The sequence below is a fragment of the Scyliorhinus canicula genome, chromosome 3 (genome assembly GCF_902713615.1).
Source record: "Scyliorhinus canicula chromosome 3, sScyCan1.1, whole genome shotgun sequence".
NCBI lineage: Eukaryota > Metazoa > Chordata > Chondrichthyes > Carcharhiniformes > Scyliorhinidae > Scyliorhinus > Scyliorhinus canicula.
Genome location: NC_052148.1, coordinates 258215007 through 258229976, shown reverse-complemented (window position 1 = coordinate 258229976; position 14970 = coordinate 258215007). Strand labels below are relative to the sequence as shown.

The 14970-nt window shown below is 46.4% G+C and overlaps 1 protein-coding gene across 2 annotated transcripts in view; it reads right to left on the bottom strand.

Annotated features, from left to right (window-relative positions):
- psd3l (pleckstrin and Sec7 domain containing 3, like) overlaps positions 1–14970 on the bottom strand; it is a 505495-nt gene that overhangs the window by 78862 nt on the left and 411663 nt on the right. For both annotated transcript variants that reach the window (XM_038792652.1, XM_038792653.1), the window contains one exon: positions 679–722. In XM_038792652.1, the coding sequence (XP_038648580.1) occupies positions 679–722 (44 nt within the window). The remainder of the gene's footprint in view (positions 1–678; positions 723–14970) is intronic.

Sequence of the window (14970 nt, the reverse complement as noted above, 5' to 3'; positions counted from 1 at the left end):
CCAACATTCAAATGATAAAAGACAAATCATGTGAACAAAATGGCAAAAATACGCTTCAACCTTCGAAGTTCCAGGAACAGGGAAGAGAAAAATGAAATGAAAATGCGAGACGCCGCTTAGAGGGTTAAAGCATTCACCCTCTCACAGCAGGTTTCCATAACTGCCTGCATATGCAGAGTGTCTTAAGTGAAATGCGCTCAGCTCAATTGGTACCAATTTAGCACTTTCACTGACAGGCTACTTAACATTCACTTTTTGAAAAGTCCTTTCAAAACCAGAGAAAAGACCGGTGCAGCGAGCTGTGCTCTGCAAAATCAGAATGTCGGCACTCCATCAGGATGATGTACGAGTGTGTGGCTTGGTTCACGCCCCAACTAACGCTCAATGCAAGGACCAACGTGAAGTACAAAAGCTTCATTCCTCAACTCATTGTTCCCCCAGTACAAGCAAAAATGAAGGCAATGGTGTTCAGTCAGCGCTCGGCAGAAAATGCCTCTGTCTGCATGGAAATAAAACAGGTTGAATAACTATAGCTTATCCAGGTACATAGAGGTTAATACCACAAGTAAAATGTAATTTACCCCACATTTTTTTTTGTTTAAAAAGGGTGACGGGCATGTTCAGAATGCACAGCTCTAAAATGACACATCTGCAAAAAATGATATCTTCGGTACTTACATTGCCCATTCCAACTTTTCGTTTTTGATTGAATTGTACAATGCCTGCAATGTAAACAGAAGATGGAAGTCATTTAATTGTGTTTGTTGTTTGAGGAGCTATCAATTACTGCACTGTGCTGTAACACACACTCAAATTAAATCATGGCAATAACTAGATTAATATACTAAGCGGGAAAGATGTTTTTTTTTTAAAAAAGCTCTCCTCAGGTGGTAGGTGCAAGTGATAATGTATAACTACCCACTGTTACTGAAACAAGTGGATTTCCTCTGTCCTGTTACAACTCATCTGAAAGACTCAATTTCTTTTATCAACACTTCCGAGAACATTACACAGTTATACTCGGCCACAGGACACAAGAAATGAAAGTCTTGCATTTCCCCAAGACCACTTTGTGAAAAGAAATATTCATTTGAAGTTTTGCTTTTAGCGACTGAAAAAAAAGGGGAAAGCACATTTTGAGAACAAGATTGGACATGTCGTGAAAGCAACAATTATCCTCCGCTGCGAGATTGCTGTATTTTTGTCTGCGAAGATCGAAGACCTTTTGAAGACATTTCAGAAAGTCGCTATGAAGACTCTGACTGGGATAGGCTTGTTGCAGACCCATTTTTGCTAACTTCGACTGAATCTGTTACCAGTTAACTCATGAACTGCCTAAAGCATGCCAATTTTACTCCTGGTGTCTGCACTTTGAAGCAGCAACATTCCAAGCACAATTTTGGGATGTAGCCAAATCCCGGCAAAAATCTAAATGAGAAGGAAGGGGAGCAAACAAAATAGGTGTGGGGGATTTGAGGTCAGCTATAAGCAAAAGATTTATTCCTGCAAATCCCTATCTTTTCTGTGACATTAAACAATCTGCGTCGATTAGACACACTTCATGTCATCCTCCCTCCAACGCGCTTTGCTCATTTAGCATTCTTGCAGAACTAACACGATTTAGCTTGGGCAAATGTTAACCAGATTGCCTAGCCACCAGGAAGGTGAAGTGCCAAGAGACTTCTGGAGATTTACTTGCTGATTCCGGTGAATGCAAGCATTCCTCCCTATAAACCCAGACAAGAGGACTGAAACCGGGACATGGCTGAAAAGTCGAGAAGAAAAATTCGGCCGAGAGATTGCACAGGTGACGTGCTCACCTCTGGGAGGCTCAGTCTGAGCTGTAAAGCTAAGTTATAAGTAATCGAAAGAATAAAACCATCAGCTTTTTAAGTGGGCTAAAGAATCAGGCCCAAGTCTAAAGCCCTTCCCCGAAAGCATTATTCAGAAAAAAGGTTCATTTGCCAAACAGCAAAGCATTCATGCCCAAAAATTAAATGCACAGCAAACTACCTGAACCAGAATCTCCAGTTAACATTTCTCTGCAGTCAGTTCGGTTTATGGAGGGGAAATTTAAATTTGCAATTATTGAGAATCAATTCTTTGTTATACGAGGCACAGCTGCATTGCTTTATGCCCTGGATTACTCTACGGAGCAATTTTTAAACAAAGATGTAGGTGCTTCATGTTTCAAAGAAATTGAATATTCCCTTCCTATGCCACAAATTACGAGTGCTGCCTCTTTCATTGTCAACCAGAAAATAAGAGCTCTTAAATATTAGACCTCTAGCATCTTTCTGCCTGAAATTAAATGTGGCAGTTAGTTAGGAAAGCTGTTAAATCAGACTGAGAGGGCTGTGTTTTGTCACAGTGGAGCTTCGGAGAAAGCCGAGCAGAGAAAATAACAGATGCACGCCACAGTCAAGAAATGGAAATAATAGATCAAAAATGCTGCCTAGATATGAATAGATACCATTGACAAATACACTAATCATGTTCCCATCACAGTAGGAAACAGTTAAGTAAAAACAATTCACCGCCTTCAATGCCTGCGCATGCATTTCCCAGTAAGTGGGATGATATTTGTATTTTCTCTCGGGTACCTTGCTGGACGGAGGGTGGGCAGTTGAAAATTCGGAAGAGTAGGAGGTCTTCAGTGACTTGGATCGGCGAGGCTGGTGTCTCAACTCATCCCGCTGATACCTCACTGACCCTCCGCTCTGCATCCGGACCTTGCCGGTCCCTTGCACACTGTTCACGCCAATCATTTCCTCGAAGGCACTTGCTCCGTTCTCGGTGGTCTGACGGACGAAGGGGAATCAGGAGGGGACCGAGTGGCTGTCTTAAATCACAAGCTCAGCAATCAGCATCTGATCGAGAGGCAGCCTCAGCAGCATGGGAGGCTTCCAGCTTCACAGGAGAAGTGTGCCTGCCTTTGCTTGCAATTTTTTAACACTGTTTGGATTTGGACTGATCATTTCAGGGTAGGCTCACATCAGGGGTTGCAAGTCACACACACACACAAAAAACCATCCCCTGAATGGTCCGAGCCAATGGCAAGGGGCCAGGCAAGCAGTTCATTTATATTCTAAATAGCAACATGATTGTTTCTCGGTCCATGAACTGCAAGCTCATTAAAGGTAGGCAATGAGATACAACTAAGAAAAGATAATAGTCCATCAGCTACATTTTGGGGAACTAAATTGAGCCTGAATTAGGAAAAAAAGGATGCAAGTAAAAAAACATGAATCATGTATCAATCTGACATTCTGATCATAGTTAAGGTACATTCTTGAAGTGATTATGACCATATTTCAGCTGCTTATTTAAAAACGAAAAAAAAGCTGTTTGTTCACTGCACTCAGCGCAGAGAAATCTGCTGACTGAAACCACCATTGTGGGTCCCATAGATCGATGGTTATTGTCCATTTTAATCTTCACTTTCCTTTATGAGTAAGTGATTATCACTGAATAGGTTATTATCCTGCCTCCCTTTCCACAAATGAAAAGTGGATTTTCTTATGGTCTGACCACGTTGGGTATTTTATTCAATAACAGATTTTGGTGCATCAAGTTTTTTTTTAAACAAGTAGTTCAAGAGATCCCCCCCCCAACCCACAGAGATCTTTTCTCTTGCCTTCTCCCCCAACCTCCCTTACTAATTGTTTGTCTGTCTCACCCAAGGGAGCACACAGCAGGGGATAGGGAACGGGGGTGGGGGGGGGGGGGGGGGGGGGGGGGAGTGGAGAAGTGTAGTTGGTGTGGTGCTGGGCAGGCTTGATGGAGCAAATGGTCTTTTCCTGTCTGTCATGTCCACGTGTTCTACACACATGGATCCCCTGGCGAGTGTGTGTTACCATCTGGAATATGATGAGAGGCAGATTCAGCCATGGCTTTTAAAGGGGAATTGAAGTGGAAACAAGTTTGCCAAGCTATGGTGGAAGAGCCTGGGTAGTGGAACTGGCTAACCAGCAAGGGCTCGATAACCCAAAGGTGTTGGAAACACGATTCAATGATTTTGTAACTAAACCCCATCACTTGCTGCTGATACGACAGGCACGCTACCTTTAAGAGCAATACCATAACTCCAAAATGTTGAGTGTGGATCACTAGTGAACCAATTCCTAGTGCAATCAGATAAACGTTGACCCTCTACATCTCGATTTAATTAGTGAAAGGAAGGAATTTCATTCAAGCATGTTAATGTGCTTAGATAGCAACCTGAATGAAGCAAAAATCCATGAGCCTTGAGAAAGGCGAGTCTCATCACGGTTTTTATTTTGGCAACGACAGCACTGTGCGAACCTGAATCCGGTCGTCCAGGTCAGGTCATCGTGCAGTGATATTGTCACTGGACTTGTAGTCCCAGGGTTCGAATCCTACCGTGGCAGATGGTAATATTTGAATTCCGTATAAATCTGGAATTTAAATTCTAATAATCTAATGGTGACCACGAAACCATTGTTGAATGTGATAAAAATCCATCTGGTTCATGTCCTTTAGGGGAAGGAAATCTGCCCTACATGTGACTTCAGAACCACTCTTAAATGACCTTAGAAACAAAAGCCCAGCCTAACAAACCACTCAGTTCAAGGACATTTGGGATGGGCAACAAAGGCTGGCCTAACCAGTGATGTCCACATCCCAATGAGAATTTTAACTTATATCAGTAACACATTTGAAAATCAAATTGTCACGAAGAATTTTAATAACCTGAAAAGGTGACTGATTTTTACTTGATCATTTTTTCTTTAAATCATTTTTATTACAAAACTGCAAGTCCTGACAAGATGATCCATGGAAGGGCGGGTTTGCCGAGTCTGACAACGCAAGGCAAATAAATGAACATTAGTTTGAGACGGTCAGTAGCCCAGAATGCTTCAGTGGTTTATGCACGGTGTTCTTGTGCAGTCGTGTTCATCAACTCCTCCAAGCCACCGTAGCCCCACTGAGGCATCACTGAGCCAACAAAGAGCATTTTAAACAGTTCAATGCCAGGAAAATTGTGGATCCAAAGGGCAAGAGTTTCCCTTTGCTATAATGTTTAATAGCACATAAAGGTGGGGCAGGTTGGATGGTGGGGAGAATACATGGACACCTTCCTTTGAAGCTCATTAATCCCTCATGTTTTTCCATTAATTTAGTGCATGGCCTGCAGAGTTTATGCACACAAAGAATTTGAATAAATTACACTAATGTGAAGATAACACATCACTTCTGCCACAACAATTAATGGCTAGAGGTTGTTTTTTTTTAAATTTAGAGTATCCAAATTTTTTTTCCAATTAAGGGGCAATATTTATTTTTATTTTTTTTGTAAATGTTTTTATTGTTTTTTTTTGAGCAAGGTATAATTACTGTTATGCACACAGAATAAAGAAACATATATATATATACATACACACACATTTAGAAGAGAAGGGCACACCCAACATAAAAAAAATACAATAACATATGAAATGGAATAACTGGTGGGGTATTGTGCACCAGCTCGACAGCAGCATCTCTGTACATCTGGCAAAATTACCCACCCCACATAAGTAGGCAACTGCCTGCGGGGGGGGGGGGGGGGGGGGGGGGGGGGGGGTGGGGACTGGGGGGGGCAAGCACACCTTTGGGCGCCGGGGAGAAAATCACAGCATGCGGCATTTGGCTGTGCTGTGTGTTGCTGTCGCCCGCTCTTCCCGGACGGGTCTTGCTGCCATCCCACCTCGCCCCCGCTTCTGCCGCTCCTCCAGCTCGTTTCCTCGTTCCCCGCTCCTGGAGATGTCATGCACGTTTTGGCATCCCGTGTCCTCCCTCCGGCTCCTGCTTCCCTGCCTCGCTCCAGAGTCCCCACCCTATCTCAATCCCCAGGTCCTCTTCCCATTTATTTCTTGTTGCGTCCAGTACGGTGTCGGCCCTTTCTACCAGTCGGTCATACATATCGCTCCAGTTCCCTTTATCTAGGATGATTGCGTCCAGTAGGTCTTCCAGTAGTGTCTGTCGTGGCAGTTGTGGGTACGTCCTTGTCTCCTTTCGTAAGAAGTTTTTGAGCTGCAGATACCGTAGCTCATTCCCCCTGGCTAGCCGAACTTTCTCTGTCAGTTTGTCCAGTGTTGTGATCCTGCCGTCCGTGTATAGGTCCCTAACTGTCAGTGTCCCTCCGTCCTGCCTCCACCTTTTGAAGGTGGCGTCAGTCAGTGCTGGTGTGAACCTATGGTTGTTGCAGATGGGAGCCTTGTCCGACATTTTGGCCAGGCCAAATTGCTGCCGCAGTTGGTTCCAGGATTGGAGGGTGGCTGTCACCACTGGGATGCTGGAGTGTTTTTTGATTAAGGGGCAATTTAACGTGGCCAATCCACCTAGCCTGCACATCTTTGGGGTGTGGGGGCGATACCCACGCAGAGACAGGAAGAATGTGCAAACTCCACTCGGTTTGGGACCAGGAGTCGGGATCGAACCCAGGTGCACGGCGCTGTGAGGCAGCAGTGCTAACCAATGGGCCACCGTGCCACCCTGGCTGGAAGTGGTTTACCAGCTCAGTCAGGTCGTTCTACTGATGGTGTAGCCTATGAAAGGTTTATTCAACATCAATACAACTGCGCCAGTGTTTATCAATACAACTGTCCCAATGTTCCTCATCTAAATCGATGATTACAACTCTTATGAGCCAGGGTTTAGAGAACATCAAAGCATATCATGGAGTTTGCCTGACCGACAACTTTTAATAGATTTTGGTTACGAGGAGTCCAAGGGCCCACTTTACAGGTGTGATGCAACAAAGATGTGAAGTATTTTTAAACAAAACAATGTTTATTCTATGAATCCAGTTAACATTTTATAAAAACAGAGTAAACATCTTATCAACGACCAACACAGATACGCCCCCTCCCCAAAGATACAGTACTCTATACTCTTAATAACTTTCCTCACAACATCCATAAGCCAAACACCCTTTTTTCCTACAAAAACAGTAGGTTTGCATTCCTTACAGAAACAGGTATTACTTTGAAATTATCAAGTGATCTGGAGGCATTCTTTAGCATGCAGAGAGAGAGAGACTAAAATACACCTGCTTGATTTAGATGCCGTTCCCGAACTGAAAACCAAAAGTAAAACTCAGAGCCAAAAACCGCTTCTAGCTCAAAATGAAAGTAAAAAGCAGAGCCAGAGCCCAGCTCACCCCACACAATGGCATCACTGCAGCCACTTGAGAAGCCAAACATTTCTTAAAATGACATTCCCATGACACAACCCTCTACTCCCTTCCCCCTCAAATGCTTGCCTCGCCACCCCTTAAATGCATCCATCTTATTTGCATAAACTGCTCCTTGTAGTAACCAGTTTGCCATTCTCACCACTCACTGGGTAAGGATGTTTCTTCGGAATTCCCTATTAAATTTCTTGGTGAATATCTTATATAGATGGTCTCTAATTATGCTTTTCCCCACAAGAGGAAACATTCTCTCGGTATCCATTCCATCAAAACCTTTCATAATTTTAATTTTCTGTTAGCTCACTCCCCAACCAGAGGCCCAGCCTGCCAATTCTTTCCTGATACAAATGCCAACATATTTCTGGTATCATCCTTGTAAATCTTCTCTGCACCCTCTTCAATGCTACTATATCCTTTTTATAACATGGCAATCAGAATTGCACGCAGTACTCTCCAGTGTGGTCGAACCAAGGTTTGATATGGGTTTGGTATAACCCTACTTTTCATTGATATCCCTCGAGGTATAAAACCTAGTGCTTGGTTTGCTTTTCAGCCAACCTTTGCTACTTATGGTGAACCTGACAACTCCAGTTTTGTAGGAGCCACCCATGAAGAAATTGGGGCTTAAGCTTCAAGCACATTAAATAGGCAATCCATGCATTCTACCCAAAATAGAAATACCGCCCAAACCTGCATCATCAATAACAGGAAACCTTATAAACACACACACACATAAATGCGCACACAAATGTATACATACATACCACCCACATGTACGTGTACACGCACACCCATGTGATTGCTAACAATATTGTATAAGAATGTAGTTTTTCTCTCTCTGCTATCCGTAACCAACTGGCACCGTGTGTCCAAGGGTCCGGATTGCTCTCCAACACACAGTGTTCCCATCCCTGTGCAGTCTCCACTCGATAGGAGAACGAATAATAATTTTAAATCCAAACTAAGATCGTTGGCAAAAATAATTATTAATCCTGATAGCAAGTTGACAACGTAAATTAGGGGCGCCATTTAAAGGCCGTGTTGTGCCCGATGCGGATCCGGGCGTGGTGGATCCGGGCGTGCCGGTTAAATAGCGGGAGCAGCCAAAATCAGGATCCACACCCGAACCGGTTTGCGATCTAACCAGCCCGCACCCGGTGGCTGGTTCTAGATTCCCGCCCAGACGTGGCAAGACACTATTTGAGACCAATCTCCATCTCATTAGCGAGATGGAAGTCAAAACTAACGGCCTCCTGGGAACTAACTAGTTCCCCAGTGAGAGGTCACATGGGCATCATTTAGTACTCCTTTTTAAAAATGGGAAACTGTCACTGCTGAGGGGTGGCTGAGGAGGTGAGTGGTCATTTGCATTCCCTGGCATGCAGCCCAGGGGCACAAGGGTGAAGGACCCCTCGGGTTGGGGGATTGGCCAGGTCACGGGGCTGGATGTCATAGGGGCCTACAGGCCATCCTACAATACGGTGTATACCCATAACAGGGGAAGCTACAGCTGCTGCCTGTCTATCCTACCAAACACCTCCAGGTCAGAGACCTGCTCTTGGTAAAAGCAAATTACTGTGGATACTGGAATCTGAAACAAAAGAGAAAATGCTGGAAAATCTCAGCAGGTCTGGCAACATCTGTAGGGAGAGAAAAGAACTAACGTTTCGAGTCCGATGACTCTTTGTCAAAGCTTTGACAAAGATATATTGGAGACCCCTATCCTCGCCCACTTCTCATAGGACGAGGCTTTCAATATCAGCTCACCTCATTGCACCCCTATTCCTATCCCCAACTGACCGCTCTCCCCACTGACCAACCCCACATCCATTCACTGACTACCCTATTCCACCCTCCAAAGGTCTGTGTAACATCACTCCAAGGTGGTGGACCTGTTTTGGCGCTGTAAGCGGGTCAATATACAAGGCAGGAAAGTGATGATCACTCACTGTGAGCTAAGCTCTGGACATTCCCATTCCCCCTAGCTACAAATGGTGCCCCCACCCCACATACACACACACCCATGCGGGCAGCACGGTAGCACACTGTGGCTTCACAGCGCCAGGTCCCAGGTTCGATTCCCCACTGGGTCACTGTCTGTGCAGAGTCTGCACGTTCTCCCAGTGTCTGCGTGGGTTTCCTCCGGGTGCTCCGGTTTCCTCCCACGGTCCAAAGACGTGCCGGTTGGTGGATTGGCTACGCTAAATTGCCCTTAGTGTCCAAAAAGGTTAGGGGGGTTATTGGGTTACAGGGATAGGGGGGAAGTGAGGGCTTAAGTGGGTTAGTGCAGACCCGATGGGCCGAATGGCCTTCTTCTGCACTGTATGTTCTATGTTTTTACAGCCCCCCCCCCGTGTGTCCGCTCTGTGATCTTCAATCTTCTAGGAAGATAGTACAGCTCAACATGTAGCTAAACAGCTGGTTCAGGAGGGAGGGCTTCAGATATCTGGACCACTGGGATCTCTTCTGGGGCAGGTGGGACCTGTATAAGGACCGGTTGTATCTAAACTGGAAGGGCATAAATATCCTGGCCGGGAGGCTTGCTCGTGTCACACAGGAAGATTTAAACTAGTTTGGCAGAGGGTTGGGAACCAAAGCAAAGTGAATTAACTGAAGGGGAACTAGAGAGTAGGGCCAGTGAGACTCAGAGGGAGAGCAGGTAGGGTGTGGGTGCTGATCAAAGAGGATCTGGTGGACTAAAGTGCATTTGCTTCAATGTGAGAAGTGTAACAGGTAAGGTAGATAAACTTAAGAGCTTGGAATAGTACTTGGAACTATAATGTTGTTGCCATTACAGAAACTTGGTTAAGGGAAGGACAGGATTGGCAGGCTTAACGTTCCAGGATACAGATGTTTCAGATGGGATAGAGGGGGATGTAAAAGGGGTGGGGGCATTGCACTACTGGTTAAGGAGAATATCAGAGATGTACCGCGGGAGGGCACCTCGGAGCGCTCATGCAGCGAGGCAATATGAGCAGAGCTTAGGAATAGGAAGGGTGCAGTCACAATGTTGGGGGTCTACTACAGGCCTTCCAACAGCCAGCGGGAGATAGAGGAGCAGGTATGCAGGCAGATTTTGGTAAGATGTAAAAGTAACATGGTTGTTGAGGTGGGTGCTATATTGACTGGGACTCACTTAGTGCGTGGGGCATGGATGGGGCAGAGCTTGTAAAGAGCATCCAGGAGGGCTTCTTGAAACAATATATAGATAGTCCAACTAGGGAAGGAGCCGTACTGGACCTGGTATTGGGGAATGAGCCTGGCCAGGTGGTAGAAGTGTCAGTAGGGAAGCAGTTCGGGAACAGTGACCACAATTCAGTAAGCTTTAAGGTACTGATGGATAAAGATAGACCTCAGGTGAATGTGCTAAATTGGGGGAAGGATAATTACAACAATATTAGGCAGGAACCGACGAATGTAGATTGGGGACAGGTGTTTGAGGGCAAATCAGCATCTGGCATGTGGGAGGCTTTCAAGTGTAAGTTGATAGAAATTCAGGGCCAGCAAGTTCCTTTAAAGATGAAGGATAAGTATGGCAAGTTTCGGGAACCATGGATAACGAGAGATATTGTGAACCAAGTCAAAAAGAAAAAGGAAGCATCCCGTCAAGGCTAGGAACACACAAAGCAAATGTGCTGTACAAGGAACGCAAGGTGTCAGGAGGGCTAAAAGGTCACAAAAGTCATTGGCCAGCAGGCTTAAGGATAATTCCAAGGCGTGTTTACATATATAGAGGGTAGCCAGGGAGGGGGTTGGCCCACTCAAGGGCAGGGGAGGGAATCTGTGTGTGGAGCCAGAGGAAATGGATGAGGTATTAAATTGCATCAGTATTCTAAAAGAGAAGGAATTGTTGGATGATGAGTCTGGGGAAGGGTGTGTCGATAGTTTGGGTCATACTGAGATCAGAAAGGAGGAGATATTGGGGGTCTTGAAAAACATTAAGGCCGACATGTCCCCAGGGCCTGATGGGATATACCCCAGAATACTGAGAGATGCAAGGGAGGAAATCTCGGTATCCTAACTGGCTACAGGAGAGGTTCCAGAGGATTGGAGAATAGCAAATGTTGATCCTTTATTTAAGATGATCAGCAAGAATAATCGAGGTAATTACACGGCGGTGAGCCTTCCGTCAGTGGTAGGGAAATTATTGGAGAGGATTCTTCGAGACAGGATTTAGTCCCACTTGGAAATAAGTGAATGTATTAGCGAGATTAACATGGTTTTGTGAAGGGCAGGTTGTGTCTCATTATCTTGCTTGAGGTTTTCGAGGAAGTAATGAAGATGATTGATGAGGGTGGGGCAGTGGATGTCGTCTACATGGACTTCAGTAAGGTCTTTGACAATGTCCCTCATGGCAGACTGGTAATAATAATAATCACTTATTGTCACAAGGAGGCTTCAATGAAGTCAGTGTGAAAAGCCCCTAGCTGCCACATTCCGGTGTCTGTCTGGGAGGCTGGTATGGGAATTGAACCTGCGCTGCTGGCCTTGTTCTGCCCACTGTGCTAAACCAGCCCCGGGTACAGAAGATGACGTTCATGGGATCAGAGGTGAGCCTGCAAGATGGATACAGATGGTAGCAGTGGAAAGGGTGCATTTCTGAATGGAGGGCTGTAACTAGTGGTGTTCCACAGGGATCAGTGCTGGAACCTTTGCTGTTTGCAATAAATGATTTAGAGGAAAACGTAACTGGTTGATTACTAAGTTTGCAGATAAGACCATAAGACATAGGAGCCGAATTGAGCCGCTCGGCCCATCAAGTCTGCTCCACCATTCAATCATGGCTGATATTTTTCTCATCACCATTCTCCTGCCTTCTCCCCATAACTCCTCATCCCCTTATTAATCAAGAACCTATCTATCTATGTATTAAAGACAATGAGTGATTTGACCTCCATAGTCTTCTTCGGCAAAGTGTTCCACAGGTTCACCACCCTCTAGCTGAAGAAATTCCTCCTCATCTCTGTTTTAAAGGATCGTCCCTTTAGTCTGAGATGGTGTCCTCTGCTTCTAGTTTTTCCTACAAGTGGAAACATCCTCTCCATGTCCACTTTATCCAGGCCACGCAGTATCCTCTAAGTTTCAATAAGATCTCCCCTGCCTCATCCTTCTAAAGTACAGACCCAGAGTCTTCAATCCGTCCTCATACGACAAGATCTTCATTCCAGGGATCATTCTTGTGAACCTCCTCTGGACCCTTTCCAAGGCCAGCACAACCTTCCTTAGATACGGGGCCCTAAACTGCTCACAATACTCCAAATGGGGTCTGACCAGAGGTTTATATAGCCTCAGAAGTACATCCCTGGTCTTGTATTTTAGCTCTCTTGACATGAATACTAACATTGTATTTGCAAGGGTGGCATGTGGCGCAGTGCTTAGCACTGGGAATGCGGAGTTGAGGACCCAGGTTCAAATCCCGAACCATCCTGAAAAAGACAACTTTATCCCTACTCTCTGCCTCCTGCCAGTCAGCCAATACTCTATTCATGTCAGGATCGTACCCTTGACACCATGGGCTCTTAACTTATTTAACAGTCTGCTATGCGGCACCTTGTCAAAGGCCTTCTGGAAATCATGTCCACTGGTTCTCCTTTGTGAATGACACAAAGATTGGTGGAATTGCGGATAACGATGAGGACCTTCAGAGGATACAGCAGGATAGAGATCGGTTAGAGGCTTCGGATGCACTGGTGTCAGGAAGGCGGAATTTGGGTGAGGTGGAGACCACCACTGTCTCCTTGGTGGAAGGCACCGGGATGGCCTCCAGCGCTCCCTCATCCCGGACAGTGCCCGCCGGGCCCAGGAGGTCTCCATGGGATGGAGGGGTAGCTGGAGTGTGCTCCAGAGGCCTATGCATCACCCAGCTCTGCCGGTCCTGGAGCCTCCCCTTTGTCTCCACCATGGTGTTGACACCCTCAGCGATGCTCCCCGTGAAAGGGGCATGCTGCGGGGTGCTCTACTTCTGGGCCATGCTCTTCAGTGACTCGGCAATGTCCACCAGCTTTCAGGATACGCCCCTCAGTGACTGGGACACGTCAAGGCCCTCAGCCATGGACACCGGCACTCATGACGCTGATGATGTGCTGCAGGCTTTCCACTGCAGTCGCCACCCGAGCAGTGTTGGCCTCGGTGCCACACATTGCCGGCGCCATCTCCTGTGCCCTTAGCCTTTGGGACTCCTGCAGTCGGTTATTCTGTCACCGGAGTGTTGCTGACATCTCCTCCCGAATCTCACGGCTGTGTCTAACGTCTGCATCAGCTCCAGGATAACCTTGTCCAGAGGCTCGGCATCCGACTGGGACTCAACTGAGTCCTGGGATCCAGCCGACCCCTTGGATGTTCCTGCCTCCAACTGATGTGCATCAGCATCTCTGTGGTGCTCAGCAGATTGTGCCCCAAAAGCCTATCCACCAACATCACCCACCGAGGTGTGTCTCTCTGCGCTGGTGGAGGGGTGGGGGGGGGGAATGACAGCTGTAATGCCTCAATGGTGGTCTCCTCCGAGCTCACCAAGGTGTTCTATTGGGTTGTGCGTTCCTTCTCGTCATTCAGAGCGGACTGACAGCCACTGCCACAGTCTCCCAAGCATCTCCCATTGGCAGCCCTGCTGCTGGTCCTCCCACAGGGTCTCCCCGTCTCGCCTCCACAGCATCCAACAGCCTGGCGAAGTAGACATCCCAGAAGCATAGAGCGGGTCTGTGTGGTGCCATGCTTGCGTGCTGGCTGGGCCGCATCCTCCCAGAGTCGGCTGTCAGGAAACACCAAGGAAGTTGTGCCCGATGTGACACTTTTTCAATTAAATTGCACCCTACATTTCAACAAGCTACGAAGCTATTTTTAGGCATCTTAGTCACTGGTAACCACAACCGTTCATCATTTCTGTTCCTCATTACAAATCATTCTTCAAATTTTTCTCTGGAAGTGTTGTAAAATATTAAAGTACATTGCTGCTATTCATGAACCCTGAATTACACGGTGACATGCCTATTCAGAGGACATAAATCACACTGGAAATAAATGGCATTTTCGAACAGGCCATAGCTCAGTTAAATGCTGTCCCCATCTTTTTCCTTGTGCACAGTAAAAAGTCTTACAACACCAGGTTAAAGTCCAACAGGGTTGTTTGGAATCACTAGCTTTTGGAGCGCTGCTCCTTCATTAGGTGAGTGAAGAGGTGGGTTCCATAAAGCCATATATAGTCAAAGTCTATGATGTAAGACGATACTTTAAATGCGAGTCTTTGCAGGTAATTAAGTCTTCACAGGTCCAGACGGTGCGACTGGAGAGAGTGATAATCACAGGTTAAAGAGGTGCGAATTGTCTCAAGCCAGGACAGTTGGTAGGATTTCGCAAGCCCAAGCCAGATGGTGGGGGGGTGAATGTAATGAGACATGAATCCAAGGTCCCGGTTGAGGCCGTATTCATGCGTGTGGAACTTGGCTATAAGTTTCTGCTCGGTGATTCTGCATTGTCGCGCGTCCTGAAGGCCGCCTTGGAGAACGCTTACCCGGAGATCAGAGGCTGAATGCCCTTGACTGCTGAAGTGTTCCCCGACTGGAAGGGAACATTCCTGCCTGCCGATTGTCGCGCAATGTCCATTCATCCATTGTCGCAGCGTCTGCATGGTCTCGCCAATGTTCCACGCCTCGGGACATCCTTTCCTGCAGCGTATGAGGTAGACAACGTTGGCTGAGTCGCACGAGTATGTACCGGGTACCTGGTGGGTGGTGTTCTCACGTGTAATGGTGATACCCATATCGTTGATCTGGCAT